General features: G+C 41.1%; 1 protein-coding gene across 6 annotated transcripts; it reads right to left on the reverse strand.

Annotated features, from left to right (window-relative positions):
* Positions 1 to 7,523: 7,523 nt before the first annotated feature.
* Positions 7,524 to 20,852, reverse strand: LOC309401744 (lysophospholipid acyltransferase 7-like). 6 transcript variants are annotated; one of them, XM_081970943.1, is made up of 8 exons: positions 20,413 to 20,852; positions 16,838 to 16,947; positions 15,756 to 15,885; positions 14,006 to 14,132; positions 13,759 to 13,915; positions 11,798 to 12,158; positions 10,151 to 10,333; positions 7,524 to 8,858 (listed from the first exon to the last, which is right to left on the reverse strand). In XM_081970943.1, exons 2-8 carry the CDS (start codon positions 16,911 to 16,913, stop codon positions 8,480 to 8,482), a joined length of 1,413 nt encoding a protein of 470 aa, XP_081827069.1. In that variant the 5' UTR covers positions 16,914 to 16,947; positions 20,413 to 20,852; the 3' UTR covers positions 7,524 to 8,479. The 6 variants fall into 6 exon arrangements, with proteins under 6 accessions (XP_081827069.1, XP_081827068.1, XP_081827071.1 ...); XM_081970942.1 differs by having other exon boundaries at positions 16,838 to 16,918; positions 20,413 to 20,851; XM_081970945.1 differs by lacking the exon at positions 20,413 to 20,852 and adding an exon at positions 20,244 to 20,372 and having other exon boundaries at positions 16,838 to 16,918.
* Between the last annotated feature and the right edge of the window lie 46 nt (positions 20,853 to 20,898).

Genomic DNA, 20,898 nt, shown 5'->3' on the forward strand with positions numbered 1-20,898 from the left:
CCGTCGAAGGCCACCGTATCGGCCCCTTTTTTTAAAAAACGCCGCCAATAGGATTTTGGGAAATGTAGTAATTTGGTGCATAAACCAGATAATCCTATAAATAAGAAGTAATTAATGATTTGATACAGTACCAGGCAAAATTGGATGTTTTTTTGGAGGAGCGGCTTCTTCTTATCTCATCTGACCCATACAAATGAAGGAGTATATGAATCAATATGAATCAATATTGGCTATTTGCTTTTATTATGAATTGCTTATGTAATTACTGATTAAACCAATATTTGCTGCTTGCTTCTGATATGATATACTGCTAGAAATCATTTATTAAGAATTAAGCTTTGTTATTGGCTTCTGCTTATATTATTGTATACTGTCAGAAATTAGATGTTTACTAGCCCAGCAAATTATAACCTTAATACTGGATGGCATTATTGCAAATGTTCTCTCACTGCTGCGTCTCGCTTCTATTCTTGGCTTCAAAGCTAGGGACATTCTTGAAAACATAGAAGAAATTGTTACATGGGAATATCAGGCCCTATAGATAAAGGAACCAAACTAGGGAGTTTTCTTGGCTCATAAATCCTTAAAGCATTCTGCCGAAAAACAACTTGGCAAAGGGTGGGCTGCCATCCACTACACAAGGCTATAGGAATACTCCGTAGATAAGGTAGACAGAGACAGGAGCTTGAACAAAAGAACGCTTTAAAGATCACCTTGGTAACGAATTTTTCTCTCTGATTGGATAAAGTTTGTTTTTATCTACCTAAAATGTATATAATACTGTGAGCCACTCTTCCAGGGTGTCGTTATTCCTTATGTGCATTTGTTTGTATGTTTTGGATATAGTTTTGTCACCCAGCTTTTGCTATTGCCATAAATAAAAGCTGATGTTTTTACAAGCCTTGTCTCGAGTCTCACTCTTTTTGGCATTTCAGTGGCTCAGGGAAACTGCAGGAACCTTACACTAACATGTTTATTTTTTAAAATATATTTCTTAATTTGTGCCATAGTGCTTGTTTGTATGGACTTTCTATCTATGTCTATATAAATATGAACTTTCTATCTATGTTAGAAAGTCCATATTTTGGGTCGCCTGGGCGAAAAATTTCGGTTATAATGTGGAATTGGCTAAGTGGGAAAAACTTTGGATACTTAATCAGAAACTAACATTGGCTACAGCGTATAAAGAAAATCTTTATAAGATGTTCTACAGATGGCATCTCCCTCCAGCACGGCTTTCCAAAATGTTCAAAAATCTGGCCCCAAATTGTTGGAAGTGTAAAAAAACACCAGGCACTTTCTATCATATGTGGTGGACGTGCAATGAGGCAAAAAAATATTGGAAAATGATTCAATCATGGTTAGAACAAATGGTGGGAGAACAAATTATGTTTAAACCAGAAACTTTTCTCCTAGGCATAATACCAGAGGGGTTTAAGAAAGATACACTCTATCTAATTATACATATACTGACTGCAGCGCGCATAACCTATGCACAGCATTGGAAAAAAGAAAATACACCATCAGAGCTTGATATAATCAGAAAAGTGTTGGCCTGTGCAGAAGCAGATAGGCTCACTCTTGAAAATAAAGGGGAATCAGAATATTTTGAGGTATGGAATAGATTTTATGATTGGTATAAGACAAGATGACAAGACTGGAACAAATGTATATATTGTGATTGAACAGAAGGACAGACAATGTATTAAGTAGATTAATTAGAACTGAACACCCCTCCCTTAAAGAAGGGGAGAAATAAGACACTACCGATCTCTAGTCTACAATGCCAGTTCCAGGAAGATTCCACAACCAATTGCAACCTGATTTAGGTGACCCTGAGGGCACAGATAAACCCCCAAGTAGCTTCCACAGCTCTCAGAGAGCATGCTAATGACCAGATGATTGAAAGAAATGCAATCCTTCCAACCGCTTCCCACCTTCCTGTCAGAATCTATCCTTCCATCCCCTCACCATCCAGTCTCGATTGTCAGTTCCTATCCTTCAATCCCGACCAGTCATCAGAACCAATCCCCACAGTCATCAGAACCGCTTCTTGGATGAGAAGTGAAACATTTTCTTCCTCCTCCTAAAGGAGAAAATAGTCCACTTGCCTTTTGAAGAAAAAATAACCTTGGTGACATACTGACATTGAAACACATATGCAGTATTCCAGATAAAATGTTCCTGTACCAGTGGTGGGTTGCAGGCAGTACGCCCCGGTACGGGCATACCAGAGCCTGCCCGGAGCACCGGATACCGTTCTGATACAGTGCCCCGGAGGGCCCACCTATCCGCCTGAGCTCCTTACTTGTCTTTTAAGGCTTCCGCGCTTCTGTGCATGGGGTGTACAGTGCCTGCGCTCCGCTGAGCAGCTGGAGCGTCGCGGAAGCAGTAAGACGCATCTGCGCTCTGTACGCATCCATGTGGATGACGCGGGGCCAATTCCAACTGTACCGGTTGGAACGGAGTCTAGAACCGACCACTGTCCTATACATACTGATTAAAAACAAAAACATCATGTTGTGTATGAGTTAAATCACGTTGACTTTCTTGTAAGCACAATTTTAGTACTCTGTCCCTTCTTCAGATTTGCTGATTTATTATTCACCATTTTAAAATATTTTTTGTAAACTATTTAAGCCATTGTGCAAATACACATTCATGTTGAAGCAGTATGTCCATGTAGTGGATTCAGATTAAAATCCCTGGGGTGAATTGTTCAGGCCCTTACCCACTATGGTTAAATAATGCTTGTCATGTAAGGGTAGTCTTATTTATTCATCACCTTTAAGACTGGCAACGATTATTAAGCGAAGTGGTCACTAAATGAATCCACTACTGTGCTTAAAATCTTAAAACCTTTAAAGATCTTTACAGTCACAAAGTTACTTTGTCTTCACTGATGTAACTGTGAACAGTCGTTAAACGAGGACTTCCTGCTGTTAGAATGTGCAGCCGGTAAACAGAGATGGATGGCCTCTCCCTTTGCCAAAAGGTAAATAAATCGGTTGCTATATTTAACTTTCAACAGAAGAACAATGCTTAGGTAGCATTTGGAGTTGCCAATATAGAGGTATCCTGTATTTTCACAGCCCTGACCAACTAGCTTCTATATACAGTAACTTTTGACAAAATCAGTCAATCAATCAAAATAAACTGGAAGGGACCTTGGAGGTCTTCTAGTCCAGCCCCCTGTTCCAGCAGGCGATCCTATGCCATTTCAGGCAAGTGACTGTCGAGTTTTCCTTAAAAACCTCCAATGATGAAAGCACCCACAACTTTTATGCAGTTTTACTAAGGAGTTTAAAACTTGTCATAATCAGAACACTCTTTCTCAAAGGCGCAAGGCCACTCAAGCTTTTTTATAGTCTGCGGATGGGTAAAATGTTCCTGTTCCCAATTCCCTGAATTAAAACAACAACCAATTGAACCTTCTAGAAATACTGCACTGTATGGAGATGCCCACTGGTATACCTACTGGATAGCAATAATTGCATACAAGGTAAAAAGCAAGTTGGATAGCACAAACAGGTTTCTTCTCCTACTGAGAACTATCCCAGAGTTGCCATCAATTAGGACTTCAGTGTCTTCTTCATGGTACGATCAGTCCTTAAGCTGCCACCAATAAATCATCAGATGGACATGCTTGTATATTTCTTGCTGCCTAAATGTGATAAATACATCTGTGTGGTATTTTTACATTTTATCTTACAGGGAATGCAAAGTAAGTGTTTGAGGGGATAAAATTCTGGTCACTTTTGCAGCTCAATATGTGGAGATTAATTATTTTGACAACAGGATGGGTGTTACCTAGATAGCTCCTGATTGGGTGGGGTGGGATGCTCAGCCTGCATTTCTGGTCCAAGCAACACAAATCTTTTGTCTCCTCTACATTTTGTCAGGCAACATGTGGCAATACAAATGCCTGTGCAGGTTCTCTTGGTGTCATGTGGTTGTTGGCAGTCATGAAGAATTATCATCAGAATTAGTATTATCCAGTGCAGAGTAGAAAACACTCTGGCCTCATTTCACAAATATAGATGGGGAGGGTAGCAAGAACTGAAGAAGGAAGCAGCAACTGAGTGGTGTAACCCTCATTTAGGCATTATTTAAGATCCGGAAATATCCTGACTTCAGCCATGTTTGTATCTTGACCTCACCCATGCTGCTTCAGCATCTAGCCCACTCAGTTCCCATCATCTCCCCATGTGGCTTGTGATGCCTGTCATCTAAAGCAGTGGTTCTTTTTCTTCACCACCAGCCCCCTTTAAATATCTTTAATGGTCATGACTATGGCCACAGATCACCAAAACCTAACTCAGGGTTTAAATCATAGCAGGATCTTCTGTAACATCATGGCCACTCAGGGGTCCATGGACCACCGGTTAAGAATCACTGATCTAAATTGTTATCCATCTCTACATTTCCAAGAAGTCCTCGACTTACAACTGTAATGGAGCCTTCTCGTACCAGGTAGCCAACTTGCAAATACAGTGGAGCCTGCCCTTTATGGTCACGAATTGCGACGGCCATTAAACAAGGCATCCATGTGATTACTTCACTTAAGGAATTCCATCCCTAAAATCCCTACCACAGGCCCAAGCCCACACTGTGGTACATCCACAACTCACACTTGGCTGCCCAGTTCTCCCAAACTCTCCCCCATCCCAAGGTATCCCTTGCCCCACTTCCTGCCCCTTTGGGATCGCTCGAAGGCCTTGGGCCTGCTTCCATCCCAATGGGTCTCACATCCTCCTCCCTATCAGTCACGTACGTTTTACTATAGATCTTCTGGAATAGCCACTGCACTACGCAGCCTTCCTACACAATGGAGGCAATGTGGGGATTAAATCCCAAAAGTTGGTGCCAATTTGGGAGTGGCTGCTATGAATTTTGGCCACTCTGAAATGGCACCCACTTCCACAAGAGCCACACCTGTAGAGAGGCTAAGGTATGGACTGATCTACTCTCCTTCCTCTGGAGATGGCATTGGGAAAGGAGAACAAGCTGCCCTGCCCCTTGGCCGTAAGTCGAAGGCTTCCTGTGACTGTAATTTGGACTAGCTAACAGCCACATTCTAGGACATTTCCACATAAAAGTATTCAGATATTCAAATGAAACAAGTTTCCCTAGGTTACTAAAAAATTGCTCTACACTCCTGCATGCAAAAGAGCATTTCACAATTAATCAAAACCAGAGAACAATCAGTTCCTAGGATTCTTTCTGCAAAGAGCATAATTCAAGATCAGAGTTGGTACTGGAGGAATCTTGCCGGAAAAGAGAAAATGCTGGAGATTTTTTGTCATCGGCCACACACAAATTAAAGCAGAAAAATTGCCTTTTCAAATTTCTTCCATGGCTGCAGATAATCCCGCTGTATCATTCCATTGAATTCATACACTCCGATAGTGAGCAGGAGGTACAAGGAAGTAGGACAATTGTTTTAGGAACTATACTTCAATGCTGTACCCAGGGAAATGTGTAAAATTGTAAAACCATACAAATATAAACATTTCACTTTACTATGTTTGTTTTGAAAAGTATAAACAGCTTCAGTAATGAAAGCATGAACAAGCGTTTGAAGTAGGGCTTTTTGGAAAACATTGTTATGTATCAATCAATTTCCTCTTACAATTATATGAGCTTTATTTCTGTTTTCTGTGCCATTCACACCCCTGAGTGCAGATTTATATATTATTGGGGTGTGGAGATTATGTGTTAAGCAACCCAGAAGCTTTGATAAGAAAAGCATTAAGCGTCCTTCAAAATATCCTGAATATTAGGGTTCTAAGTAACACCCCCAACGAAAGAAAACTCAGAGGCTTTAGGTTCCTCAAAGTACCATTTTATTAGAGATGTCATATTGGCACATCTGGGAAAACCCAAATCTGAAAGCTTCCAGGTTTTCCCATCCAGTTGAAAATTAAAGACCCTGCCCCCAACACCCACTAGTCTGTCACATGGTCCAATCCTTTATTGCCACGAAGAAAGATTCCTCCCATCCACGTGCGTCCAGGTGCAGGGACAAAGCAACCTTGATTTTCTAAGAAAGAATGTTATTATAGCTACACATCACCCATACTCTGAATAATCCCTCCTCCTTTTTTCCCACAGTAGAAAGTGTGGCAGGCCTGAAATCCAAAAGTAAAAGATGGCTTCCAGGTCTGACACTGATGAGATCACCCTATAACCATGATGGTGAACCTATGGCACATGTGCCACAGATGGCATACGGAACCCTCTGTGGGCACTCGAGCCGTCACCTGAACTGAGCTCCACCTTGCATGTGTGTGTGCCTCCCGCTGGCCAGCTGATTTTTGGGTCTCTGCTGCGCATGCTTGTGGGATGGGGCACAGGGGGTCACGTGCACATTCGTGGGGGGGGCACACGGGGGCATGCATGCATGTACAGGGGGGATGGGGCGCACGGGGTGTGTGACATGTGCACATTGTATTATGGGTGTTGGCACACACACGTATGCTATTGGCATGCGATGACAAAAAGGTTAGCCATCACTGCTCTATAACCAGCAAGATGGAGAACCTGAGGTGAATTCAGCTTGGTGAAGGAGTAGTTCTGATGGCTTTCAGGAAAAGGATGGCTGAGCTGAGGACGACACAAGATCTGAGTGGGGTGGATTTGGTTTGAGCAAGGCAAAAATTGCAATTCATAACGGTATAGGTTCAATTTACTGAATGAGCCAGTGTGATAGTTGAAAGAAACTAGAAATGGTATAAACATTTTAAGATTGTTTCACCGTACAGAGGATGGTTAGCTCTTTGGGAAGAAGAGAACACTTGAAATCCAGCTCCTTGTAGTAAGGGACAGGAGACTATTCCTCTCAAATTCAATGTACATTTTCTGCTGCTTTATTTAGGACCAGCAAGATGTAACTGTGCAAAAGATCAGTGTTTTTGTGTGTTTCTTTACAATTTTTTTTTTAAATTTTCCAAGTACCTTCCAATAAAATACTACTTTGGACCAAAAATAATGCAAACACAAGCAGGTTCATGTATAGTTTTCCTTAAGACATAAACATATTACCTGAGCAATCATTTTTCTGGTAGTTAATATATTTGTTTACGTTTTGGAAACTAAAATCCACCTTTTTATACCGTGTACACATTTTAGGTTCCATAAGACACAGCCCTATTTGCCCTAAAAAGTTTACATTTTTTTCAGCCCCAAATATCATGGCTAAAAAACAACAACCAAACATGCATTTGTTCCTTATATTTAACAGTAACATACTTAAATATGGCAGTCTTTGTGTGTAACATCTGATTTCTTTACTAGTTCACCAGCCCCACCTGTACCTGTATATTAGCAAAATAATATTTGTGTTTCCATCACTTTTGTGTAACAGGTTCCAGCCCTGTAAAAATCTTCTTACATTCCAGAATCTCACCTCTTTTAACAACAGGGTCACTGATTCAAGATTTTGTGAGACCTAACACATTTCTGCACATTTCTCTGTACAAGTGATCAAAAACATTTGGATGGAGCTCTTTTTTTGTTAAATCTTAGCATTTCTGTATAATTACCAAATCTGAGTTGCCAAAATCTGGATAATCATTGGATGGAAGCTGTCTTTTAGTGACCATCCTGATTTTTGCAGCTCAAATATGACCCTTACCTCTTATCTACCCAAGGACAAAGTCCCAAATTCACCCTTTCAAGAAATCCCACTATATATGCAGATATTTTCAAGGCTACTATGACATTTAAAGAAAATAAAAATGACAGTGAAAGTCAGGAATCAGTTAGTTACAGAATGCGTATTACAGAACTAAAAATCCTACTGGTTAAAGGACAGAGAATGTGTGATCCTCTCGATGCTATGCAGTTATAATATATATTCCATTGCCTATAATATTGTTAAATTCGGCTGGAGTTATTTGGAGTTGTAGTTCCATAACAGCCCGTTGGGTGTAATTCCTTTACCCTATTCTATCCTATAAAATGGCTGAGGTTTGGACTTAAAAATAAATGAAAAGAAAAGCAAGGAGTCAGAAGATTTCTAAACTTTATGGAAGAAGATGAAAGCTAGAAAGAGACCTAACAAAAGGGAGGGTCAGAACAGTATTTCTCAGCTTCACCACTTTAAGATGGATGGACTTCAACTCCCAGAATTCCCTAGCCAGCATGTGAGTTGAATTCCATAGATCTTAAAATTGCTGAGACTGAGAAACATTGGGTTAGAAGTTAAGATCTGGAGAAGTTTCCTTTCCTCAGAATCCCCTGGTGTTGAGTAGAATAGCCTAGGTGGCAACATTTTTACGATTTCTAAATCGCCTTGTCACAAACCAGACCAAAAGTAGGAATTTCCAAGTTACATCTCAGATTACTTCCTTCAATCCCCACCTACAGTCATGACATATATCAAAACTAGACTTACTAGTCTTATTTGTTCCCTTAGCCTCCTGTGCCTATGGTAGCATTCCTTGCTGTGGGTATACGGCAACATTACTTTGACCTCTCATTCCTGTTGCTTGGGATTCTCTGGAGCACCCTGTTTATCTTTTGGGGCCCATTTCCTCTGGGTCCCCAACAGCATTCCCAGCAGGAAGAAAAACACAGCTCCCACATGGATACAGTAATAGACTGAGCTCCAATAGCGAATGGTATCCTCAAATGTAAGCAACACAAAACCCATACACATGTAGTCATAGGCTCTCATCTTCAGGAACCACTGTATCCAGTCACCCCAAAGACGCCCAGACGGGGAGAGATGCTTCAAGAATCCACTCTCCATGGCCCCCTCTGCTGCTAGACAGAGCGGGATGGTAAGGAAGCTGATGTAGTACCCAGGGTGGATCCCATGCCAGTAGGCCGAGATAAGCATTGTCCAGGCACTCCTGAAAAGAAAAGAGTCTGATCAGTCCAAATTCATCCCCTCAAAGCAATCCAAGCACCCACCTATCCCCAAATTCCTCATATCCCCCCTGATCATTCCCAACTCATGGCTCTTGTTAAATTTTGCTCACAACCTACAGAAGTGTTGGACTTCAAGATCCCAGTCAAACTATGCTGGCTTGAGAACAATGGGAGCTGAAACCTAGCATCTCTAGAGTAGAGGCCCCCTATACCAGGGCCGCAACCCTCTACCAGGCTGTGGCCTAGTTGCAACTAGGCTGCACAAGTGGTGGGTTGCTGTGCATGTGCAGCTCAACTTGTGCAAATTAAGCTGAGCATACATGCGTGTGTGTACCGCTTGAGCAAATTGAGCTGTGGGTGCATGCTGGCCTACCACTTGTGCGACTCAGTTGTCCTCTTCCCGCCCCTCCACTGGGTCATGCTGCAAAGGTTGGGGAGCACTGCTTTACAGTACACAAAGATGGAAAACAATGATTATGCAACTTTAAAAAAAATTGTCTATACTACCCATCTCACCTGGATGACTCAATCAGTCTATAGTATAGTAGTATAGTATAGTATAGTATAGTATAGTATAGTATAGTATAGTATAGTATAGTATAGTATAGTGTAAGAGTTTGAAGGGACCTTAGAGGTCTTCTAGTCCAACACTCTGCTTAGGCAGGAAACCCGACACCACTTCAGACAAATGGTTATCCAACATCTTAAAAACTTCCAGTGTTGGAGCATTCACAATTTCTGGAGGCAAATTGTTCCACTGATTAATTGTTCTGTCCGGAAATTTCTCCTTAGTTCTAGGTTGCTTCTCTTCTTGATTAGTTTCCACCCATTGCTTCTTGTCCTGCCCTCAGGTGTTTGGGAGAATAGTTTGACTCCCTCTTCTTTGTGGCATCCCCTGAGATAATGTAACACTGCTATCATGTCTCCCCTAGCCCTTCATTTCACTAAACTAGACATACCCATTGCAGTCATAATACTGTAGGGTTTACCTAAGAGTGTAGATTTTCATAAATCACTTAGATTTTCTGATTTACTCTTTCTTTGATGGCAGGTCACTACTTCATCTCATCCCAAATCTGCCTAGTGTTCACCCTGAGCCTTCAAAACAAGCACTTCCAGTCCCAAAATCCTTGTCCCACAACATTATTTCTACAACCTCCACTCATACCAACCCGACCTCATGCCTCCTAGTTAATCAGCCTATCATTTCATCCCCAAAACTATTTCTTGCCCTGAATGACACTTTATTTGAACCTGATGTTGCTTGCCGCACCTCATGACATAGGAGTGGAAAGGTGCACTTTTGTAGATGTATTGTGCCAACCACCACTGGACAGTCATGTTCCAATAGCGCATGCCATCCTTTACTTTGACACAAAAATCTGTTCCATGTGGATCAATGTTTTTGACTGTCTCATAATCATAGGCAACACTGGATGCTTCCCCGTCAGCTGATCTGCTTGCAAGAGAAGAAAAAAAATCAATTCCTTCATGCATTTTTAATGTCCAGAACTGTTCTAAAATGTTTTCTGTATGGGTCTGACCTTAAAAATATCAATTAGTTTGTTAACAGAAGGAATCTGGCAGTATCCTGTCAAACAAATTAATTCTGATCAGGACTATCATAGACTAATGTAGCTCTCCTCCTACCGTGTTGAATAATGGGACAACATGCCATCTGTTTTGAGCACCTTGTGGTTTGGAATGCAAAATGGTATAGACACACACAAAACAAAAACCTGTAAGTTTATACTCAGCTATTTAGAATCACAGAGCTTTTAGGGACCTTGAAGGTCTTCCAGTCCAACTCTCTGCCAATGCAGGAGTCTTTGTTTTTTCATGGGGCATTCGTAAGTGCAAACAAGTTGCCATGTGCCTGAAATGTGGTAATGTGACTGTGGGGGTGAATAGGTGAGATGGTGCTATGCAACATTTTACAATAGACAGGAGTGTTTTACGGGCTGCCAAAACATCAAATTGTTGTTTAATGACTGGTCATAAATTAAGGATTATCTGCAGTGTCATGGAAAGATTAACTCTATGTTATACCCTATATTACTGTACTACTAATGAATCTTTTGAGTCTTCAGACTTCTTTAAAAAATAAGTTGTTTACTTCTTTAAAATTAGTAAATGAAGTTGTCTATACAGGTAATCCTTGACTTACAATTGAGCCCAAAATTTCTCTTGTAAGGGAAACATTTGTTAAGTGAGTTTTGCCCCATTTTAGTACCTTGCTTGCCATAGTTGTTAAGTGAATCACTGCAATTGATAAGTTAGTAATCTAGTTGTTAAGTGAATCTGGCTTCCCCATTGACTTTGCTTTTATTCAAAAGGTGATCACATGACCTTGAGGCAGAGAAATGGTCATAAGTATGAACCAGTTGTCAAACATCTGACAACAAAGATTGCAACTTGTGAAAAATGATCACAAGTCATTTTTTCAGTGCTGTTCTAACTTTGAATGATCACTAAACAAATTGTTGTATGTCAAGGACTACCTGTACATATTTGGCAGCAGGACTTAGTTTTTACTTTTTGTATGGTCCAAAAGTAAACTTAGTAACCTAAAGCTTTTACCAAAACTCACATGGAAACAACCAATGTTATTTCATTTCATTTCATTATTTCATCTCTCTCTCTCTTTCTCTCTCTCTCTCTCTCTCTCTCTCTCATAGTTGGGGGCAATAGGCTGACTTTGCAAACTGCTTAGAGAGATCTGTAAAGCACTGTGAAGCGGTATATAAGTCAAAGTGCTATTGCTAATGAATTGGTGGTGGTTTTTATGGTGAGAGGTAGCGCAAGGAAGGCACTTCTTCTTTAGGAAGCCTGTGGTAACAATTCACTGTTATTAATGCTGCGTGGAAAACAGCAGAAGTATTTCAGAGTAGGCAGAGCCAAGAAGAGGTTCCTGACTTACCGACTTAAAGGCTCATATTCCACTGTAGGCCCTCCACCTGACCGAGATTTGGCAGTGACTGGATAGGCACCAAAACCAGCAGCAATGCAGGCGCACTCAGCACAAAGCCAGGCAACATAGAAACGCATACGGAAGACAAAGAAAATGGGCACCATGTAGAAGAGGCGGAAAGGGAATCCTCTCTCGTAGAAGGCATTGCTTCGGACGTAATCAAGGGGGAAGAAGTGGGAGACAACCAGGAAAAATATCCCAAAGATGGGGATCATTCTGGATCTGGAAAGCATCGGCCGCCAACTAGGAATAACAGAGGGATCAATCTGGCTCAACCAGTCATGATATGTACGGTAGCGATAAAATGGGCCTGGATACAAAAACAGGAAACAATGAAATTTTAAGATCAACAAACAGAGGGAGAAGTATGCCTGAGGAAAAATAAAACAAGTGAGAGTGTCACACAGTTGAATTACTTAAGCCAGGGGTGGAATTCTATGGGTTGAGACCAGTTTGGGTGAACTGGTAGCTCCAATGATCAGCTGAGAGTGAAGCGGTTCGCTCCGATTATCAGATGGGCTCACCCACACGCCCTCTTTTCCTACCTTTATCTTCTCAGTTGATTCGCGCAGCAGAGTAGATTGCAACACCTCAGCGGTGTTACTCCCCCGAATTAACCCGGAAGTGAAGATTTATTTAAACTGCGCAAGTGCCGCAGCTATCACCGAACTGGTTGTTAAACTGGCAGGATCCCACCACTGCTTAAGACACTGTTTCCATAACCTGATTTCCTCTAGTTGTGTTCACATTATTTTCCTTATTCCAAAGCCAGTACAGGTAGTCCTCCACTTATAATGGGACCAGGATTTCCATTGCTAAGCAAGACAGTTCTTAAGTGAGTCCTGTCCAATTTCATGTCCATGTTTTGTTGCGAATCAATGAACGTATTAAGTGAAACCCAAGGTCATTAAGTAACTCTAACTTCCCCCATTGACTTTGCTTGTGGAATCGATGAGCCAATGAGGAGGTCTAAAACAGGAATGACATGACCCCAGGGTGCTTACTGTGCATACATGCCCATTGCCAAGCACCTGAATTTTGATCAAAGGACCATGGGAACATTGCCATGATCTTAAGTGTAAAGACCAGTCATAACTTTTTTCAGTGCCTTTATAATTTTTATCGCTAAATGAACAGTTGCAGCTCGAATAGAATAGAACAGAACAGAGCAGAACAGAACTCTTTATTGGCCAAGTGTGATTGGACACACAAGGAATTTGTCTTTGGTGTAATTTAGTGGAGAGTTGTGAGAGATGGTATCCAATATGTTTTGAGGGCTTGTTTTGGATAGACTTGAGAGGTTAAGGTTGTGTGTGATTTGGGAAGCACGCAGGATTGGCTACTTGTACAAGTTTATGATTTCCTGCAGATTCTGGCAAAAAAAAACCCACACTGCCTGGTATCTTATTTTTTGGTGTAATTTCTTGCCTTCATGTTTGAAGCATCAGTATGTGACCATTTCTCATGAAATTCTCACAAAACAAAAAAGGAGAAGCTGTAAAAGTGAAGTGTGTAGGCTAGAGCGAAGAAATAGCTATTTTTGTCTGATCAGCAAGGTAGCTTCTTGCAGAAATTGCACTTCTGCAAAAAATACGAGAGGCCACACTTCCACCCAATGACCAGGCACAATACTAAGAGCAATAGGTGGCTGATGTGAGAAGTAGATGAGAAGCCAAAACTGGAACAGGCTTTATAATTTTCAACTTGCTTTAAAAAGAAATTGTAACAATAAAGAGTAGCTCTTCAGCCCAATATTTTTCTTCTTCTTGGTGTTTATACATGTGGTGAGAAGATGCCAATATTTTAAAATGCTCATAAACCACTGCTCATAAGGCTGTCAAAGGGAAAATGCCTCCCAGGTATTTATACCTGAAGATCTATTTCATTTTCTATTAGGCAGTTCACTTTACCTGTCATAAGCCCCACATAGCAGTAACTGTAGCATAGTATCTCCACCAACCCCGGTTTTTGGAGAACTGTACCAATCATTGGAGATTTGGTGAAGGTTGTCACTTCCTGTTTCTTCGCCTGAATGAGTTCTTGCACCTCATTGGCTATGCTCAGCAGCTGCGAGACAAAAAAATCCAGGAAAAGAACCTTACTTCCTCTTCAAGCTAAATACCCTTCCTTCTCAATATCCCAAAAATAACCTGATACCTTAAGAGTGAGCAAAAGTTGCACAGCATTGGTAAATGGTGTTGGCTCTGGATAGTTGAAGTAAGTAACTGTGCGGAAAAAAAGCAAGTAGGAAAATGTCCATCCCAGAGTCAGGTGATGACAAGCCCTGTTTAAAAAAAGAAAGAAAGAAAAAGAAGAGGTTATAATTATTAATCCCTTTTTCTACATCAGTTTCAAAAGCACACATGGGTATCCTTGCATGACTGACCCGCATACACTTACCACTCTTCTAACTCACTGTTTCTCAACCTTGGCAACTTTTAAGATGTATGGGCTGTGCAACTCTCAGAATTTCCCAGCCAACCTGCTGGGATCCTGTGGCGAGTGGAAACTACTTAATCTGTTTCAGCCAAGTTTATTTGAACAACACCAGGGACTGAATACTAGATCCTGCACACTTAAGGGTATAGATAGCCTTTGGAAACCAGAAATCCTAACATTAAGGTTGAGTTTAAGCATTAAATGTGTGCTTTGTTTTGTTTTGTTTTTGATTTATCATAGGTCTGCAAAAATAGAGATCATGGGCTACAGTTTTATGTAAACCAAAAAATTATAACCTACCACAATTGAGCAAATCATTGCTTAGCAGAATGTGTGAATTAGTCAAAATCTAAGGAGCTGCATTTATGCAAGTTAAAAAGATCCAAGCACCATTTATTGCTCGTAAAGGCATCATTAAAAACAAGTAAGAGAAAGAACTATCTGACCAAAAAGGCATCAAGAACAGATGGTAAGAACATACAGAATAGCTGTAAGTAGGTAGCAAAGGGGCCCAATTTCAGAATGATGAGGAAATAGAACAGGACAGTCTTGAGGAAGTAGAAATAGAACAGGACAGTCTTGAGGAAGTAGAAATAGAACAGGACAGTCTTGAGGAAGAAATCATGTGGGCAATGAACCAGCTGCCAAACAATAAGACTCCAGGTGTTGACACTATTCCTACAGAATTATTGAGGTCTGCACCACTCATCGACATTAGAGACCAGTGCCGGAAAATTTGGGAAACCAACATGTGTCCACAGGATTGGAAACAGTAGTCATTCCACTGCCAAAAAAGGATGATTCTAAAGATTGCTCCAATTATCATACAATTGCACTCATCCCTCACATCAGCAAGATTCTGCTTAAAATTATACAACAATGTATAGCACCAACCATCAGATTGGAATTACCAGATGTGCAAGACGGCTTTCGAGGGGGCCATTTTGCAAATCTACACATGGAAAAATCTTGTGAATATCAAAATATCAAGGGCTTCACCGACTACAAGGAACCCTTCGATTGTGTTGATTGTGATGAGGCACTATGGAGAGCACTACAAGACCTGAGGATACCAGCACATATGGTCACGTTGGTACAATTACTGTACACAAATCAGGAAGCCACTGTGTGAAAACTCTATGGAGACATCAATTGCTTTTAAGATAATGGCAGTGCAACGAGGTTGCATTCTTTTCCCTTTCTTATTCAACCAGTTTGCTGAAATGACCATTAGATCTTTATCATCATCTAAGGAACTAAGGGGCTTTTTTCAAAATCCTGAACCTACCTACCTACAGAGAGAGGGGGGGAGTGAGGGAGGGAGAGAGGGGAAAGGGTAGGAGAGAAGAAGGAACAAGTTAGATTTTAGGAAAATTGGGAAATGTATAATACCATCTTTGCTTTTTAGAGCATGTCTTTATATCTGCCAGACTATCTCACAGCCTCAATAGTTGTTAGGTCACTTTACCTTGGTGAGATATTGATAATAAGCCATGTCCCCAGGATGGTGATAAGGGAATGAAGGATGTGAATGTGACAAGTCACCAGAATAAGTGCAAGTCCTACAACAGCTGCTCCGTATTTTTTGGTCTTTGGACCTATTAAAAAAAGAGAGGAACACATTTTCCATTGTTTAAAGATGCACACCCTGGGCTGTGGGTTTGAGGCATTTATTTGCTTGCCTGGATATACAACCTACCCAGCTCCAGTTTTTAAGAATCTACATCAAACAAAACTTAGAAAATTGCCTACGGAGATTCTCAATCACCCAACTCATGGTTGTGAATTTTCCAAAACATGATTGGACTTCCTTAGTTTTTCCTTTAAAAATGTTTCACTTCTCATCCAAGAGGCTTCTTGGATCATGGCAAATAGCCAGGAATGTATCTACAGGTAATCCTCAACGAATGACCATAATGGAATCTGTCCATTATGGTCATATGTCATGATGGTTGCAAAGCAGGTCACCAATGTAACTGACCTGATTTTACAATCTTTTTTTTTTGCAGCATTTGTTAAGTGAATGCAATGGCTGTAAAACAAATCCATTGTTTGCTGTGGATCGTTTTTGCCAAAATCTCTGGAAATTTCAGTTTTCAGCAAAATTGTTATAAAATGCAGTCTCACGTGGCCATGGAATGCAGCAAAAGGTTTTAAATGTGAGTCAGCTGCTGAGTGGCCAACAAACAGTCCTTTGACCAGGGGAGGAACTCTCTGGCTGTCAAAATTTTGGAACCCGATCATAGGTCCTCCTGGGGAGGGTCCCTCATATCTTGGAATGGTTGCTAAGCCATCGGTCATAAGTAAAGGACCACCTGTAATATACAGATCCCATGTATTGTTATTTCTCACCATTTCCATTTAAAAGGATTGACTCCATCTCATATCCCATCTTCTCAGAGTTCCCTTTGGAGATGTGTTTCTTACAACTCACTTGCTCAAAACAGGAAGCCCTTCAAGGAGTTAACGGCAAAGCCTTCTGACATGAACCCTGGGACAGTTTCTTATGAGGTGCCTAGCAGAATTTCTTTCTCCAGGTTTCACACTTACCAACTTGCTTGAAGAGGAAACCAATAGGTATAGAGGTGAGAAGGACCGCCAAGTAGACAATCTCATCAGGTGACATTGTAGCTGGCAAGAAATTACAGAGTTAGGTCAACCTGCATGGATCAAAGTGAGAAGTATTGGAAATATGGAGCAGAGGGCAGTGACAATGTCTCTGCACTTGGTTTTTGAGAAAGAAGGGATGAAGAGGGAAATAGGAAGTGGTCTTGGATTGCATATAAATTACACATGATACAGAAAAATAAAGAAGGTAGGTCAGACCACCTGAGGTTGAAAACTTGATGGCAGGAAAAGGGATTATTATTTTGATATAAGAGATTAATAACAGATTTAAAAACCAATACTGGCCCAAAACAAGTATTTTCAGTAAAATGTGTGGTCAACTTGGAAAACCATTTTGGTCTAGTGATTAAAGCACCAGGCTAAATACCAGGGGGACTGTGAGTTCTAGTTCCACCTTAGCCAAAAAAAAGGCCAGTTGGGTAACTTTTGGCCAGTCATATTTCTCTCAGTCCACAACATCAGGCTTGGGCAACAAACTGGTTGATGAATTCCTGTCACAACCAATTTGGTCAACACTCTGTTGATCCAAAATAAGCAGACATGGCCCTTGTGAGAAAACATTACAAAGTAAAAATAAAAAGGTGTGGTTAATTTAATTTGCACTGCGAGATATGGTGATTATTTACCTACGTAGTGATAAAGGCCAACTAAGTATGGTGGGCAAAATTTCTAAAGCTTCATTCAAACTGAGGCCTCTTCTGAGGCAATCCTCCACTTCTCACTGTAGCCTACAGCTCTCAGGCTATCTAAATGTTAATCAGGACTCATCATCTTTTTTGAATCAACCAAAGTAAACCAGTTGCTGCCATCTTGCTTTGTGAGAGAGGCAAGACTATCAATCTTGAGAAGGAAAATCAATAGCAAACATTGCAGTCCCAACTGAGAAAGACTAAGACAGCTCAATCAAGACTCAAGTGCTGATTGGTTCTCTCAACACCCCCTCCCCACTCCCCCAATCTCTAATGGCTCAGATCAGCAATGAAATCTGGCAATGCTTCTTTTTATCACTTCATCTCCAAGCTTGCAAAAGTACAACATCTCCTCTTACATACTTCTGTCTGCTTGGAAATCACTTGGGATGGTTTTCAGCAATGAATCAGCAGGGTAATAAATTGTGTAATAATAAGGAAAGGGAAAAAGGCACACTAGCAAGGGACATATGTGCTTTTTGAATTATTAGCTTGAAGCACACTTTTGCCAATACTGATCTTGTTGTATTAAACAGCAAAAGACATCTTAAGTGTGTTAAGAAGAAACATTTATATCTGTCTTAGACATCTTACTTCTCAGGACTGATGAAACATGTTTCAGGAATAAACTGCATAAAAATGGAAAAGGAGAGAGCAGCTAAAAAAGGAATACTGCACATCACAAGTAATTTAAGATCACACTGTAAACCACAGATGTAGCAGCAGCAGTAGCGGATACTGAATGCTAAAAGTTAGGAAGAATTCAAGAGAATAGACAAGAATGAGCAACATCCCCCCCCCCTTGCAACCCTTAAAAATATGGATTTCCTGCACAACTGCATTCTTAACTTGTATACAAAAACCTTCCTTTCTCAGTAGTGGAAATAATTACACCCTTTAGGGGGGGATGGGTGCGGTTCAATATATTTTATTAAAAGTTTTACAAAGAACATAAAAACCAAAACTAATAGAGTAAAAGTGGCAAAGAAAGGAAGGGGAAAAAAGGGAATGTGAAAAAAAGAAAAAGAAAGCTTTTGATTACCTTTGCGGCAAATGAAAGTATGATTACAAAATAACCTCTTACTCTATGATTACAAAAAGTAAGCTCTTTCCTGTAATCATGATTACATCCTCTTGCACAAGCCACTTCACCTCTATGTCCAGCCTGCTTTCTCCCAGCTGTTCCTTATGAACATCTGTCTTCCTTCCCAAATTTTTGCTTCTCTTCCCACAGGTTAGACTCGACTTACATTAAATGTAAGGTTGTCACTAAATGTAGCTACGTGAGCAGATCAGAAGTCCAGAGAAACCAAGTTTATTTCCCTTCATTTCTACCCTTCTCCAACTAGATAACAATTAGGATGAAGGAAAGTCCAGAGAATCTAACACCCTCTCGTGAGTCACTCAAACAAATTTTATACACACCCCTTTCTCCAGCTGGCTCTGAAGAACTCATTAATGTAAAACAAAATTTACATTTAAAAAATCCAGCAAAGAAGAAGGGGGAAATGCACTGTACAGGCAAACAGAACAAATAGTATATAGACAGAGATTTTGTTATGATTCAAAAAATGCAAGTTATGGGCCCAGAGGTTAAAGGGATGTATTGAGTTTGTGTTGCCAAGGATAAGTGCCCAAAGGGGATTGAAAACAAAATGAGAATTTCCTCTTCAGGTTAAATATCCACAGAATTTGGAGGAATGGTAGAAGAGTTTTTAAATAATAGGACAAGCAAAACACTTCAGGGAAATTTTGTGCAACCACATAAATTTCCAAAAGAAATAGAGGTATAGTTTCTATGTCAAAGGACAATGCCGTAAAAATAAATACAGTATAATTTAAGGCCTGCCAAATTCTTCCTTGCTTGCTTCCATTCCACTCAGAAGGTGTTCTGGGTCTCAGATTTACCGTCTCTGAGGAGATGTAGAATACATTTCTTCCAAAATAAAACAATTCAGTAACATTGGAGTAAAGGACAAATCTTAGAAAATAATTTCTGAAACAAAATCTTTGATAGCATGACAAAGATGTTATTCATCTGTTAAGCCAGGGGTGTCCAAACTTGGGAACTTTAAGACTTGTGGACTTCAACTCCCAGAATTCCCCAGCCAGCATGGCTGGCTGGGGAATTCTGGGAGTTGAAGTCCACAAGTCTTAAAGTTCCCAAGTTTGGACACCCCTGTGTTAAGCGGTCCTATTTATTTATATTCCACCTTCATTATTTTTATAAATACCCCCAAGGAGGTAAACATGCCCAATAATGCTTCTACCTCCTATTTTCCCCACAACAACCCTGTGAAGTGGGCTGGGCTGAGAGAGAATCACTGGCCCGAAGTCACCTCAAAACGCTTTCGTGCCTAAAGTGGGACTAGAACTCAAAATCTCCTGCTTTCTAAAATATCTAAAATCGAGATTTAGCTAACCTAGTTTGGTTTTACCGTCCCTTAAGTAGCCAAATTTATATCCCGGGTTACATAAAACCGCTTAATACAGCTGTCTATAAAAATATGATTGGCTCTTCAACAGTTGTGTTAGCTACATGTTCAAGGCAAGCACTTCTAGATTGGCTTCTAGCCTCTATCCTGTTGCCCTGGATTACAACATTGGCTGGAGACGAAAGGCATAGTAATCCTCCTCACCTGGAGGATGCTGGGAAGAAGCCTGCTTAAATTAATCCGGGGTTGCAACCCTCGCCTAGAAGTTAGGGCCCCCGTACCATTCCCCGTCCCCAGAGTTAATCCGGGTTGTTTTCCACTCCACCCCCGTTCCCCCTTGCTTTTAATCTCCCCGTGCCACGCGCGCACTCACCCTTTGCAAGGGAGCCCCCTCTGCCACGCGCAAGCTGCCCCCAAGGGAAGGTGGAGTGGGATCACTTTGCAGGGCGGGCAGACGAGATCGGGGTGGGGTGGAGGGTCTCACAGTTTCTTGCGGCATGCAGGGCGAAGAAGGGCAGAGCGAGACCCGCCTCCCCGGCTGGGATCAACACGCCTTGATTGGGGATCTCCCCGCTCGCCTCCTGGCTTCCTGTCTCTCTCGCAATTGCTTCCTTTGCTTTGCAAAAGGATCGGCGAGCGCCGCTTCTCTCTCGCCTGTCTCTGCAGCGAGCGTGTCTGTGTTTTTTCCCCTTCTTCTCTCTTTCTCACCCTTCCCCCACCCCCGCTCAGTTCCCCTTTTGGTCCACTCCTTCCTTTGCCTCTAGATACCAGCCAGGGGCCTTTGCTTGCATTGCGTTATTGGTTCGGGGAAGCGTCTTTATATCCTCTGGGCCCGTGGCTTTTAAAAAGGTGATTGGAG

This window comes from Natrix helvetica (assembly GCF_964273705.1).
Source record: "Natrix helvetica genome assembly, chromosome: Z".
NCBI classification, from domain to species: domain Eukaryota; kingdom Metazoa; phylum Chordata; class Lepidosauria; order Squamata; family Natricidae; genus Natrix; species Natrix helvetica.

Excerpts from the sequence above, each read along its gene's own strand:
- LOC309401744 (XM_081970943.1), bottom strand. The coding sequence starts at position 16,913 with ATGTCACCTGATGAGATTGTCTACTTGGCGGTCCTTCTCACCTCTATA. Across the intron at positions 14,133-15,755 it reads ATTATCAATATCTCACCAAG|GGCTTGTCATCACCTGACTC; the intron begins GTAAAGTGACCT and ends TTTTTTAAACAG. Across the intron at positions 12,159-13,758 it reads CTATGTGGGGCTTATGACAG|GCCCATTTTATCGCTACCGT; the intron begins GTAAAGTGAACT and ends TTTTGTATCCAG.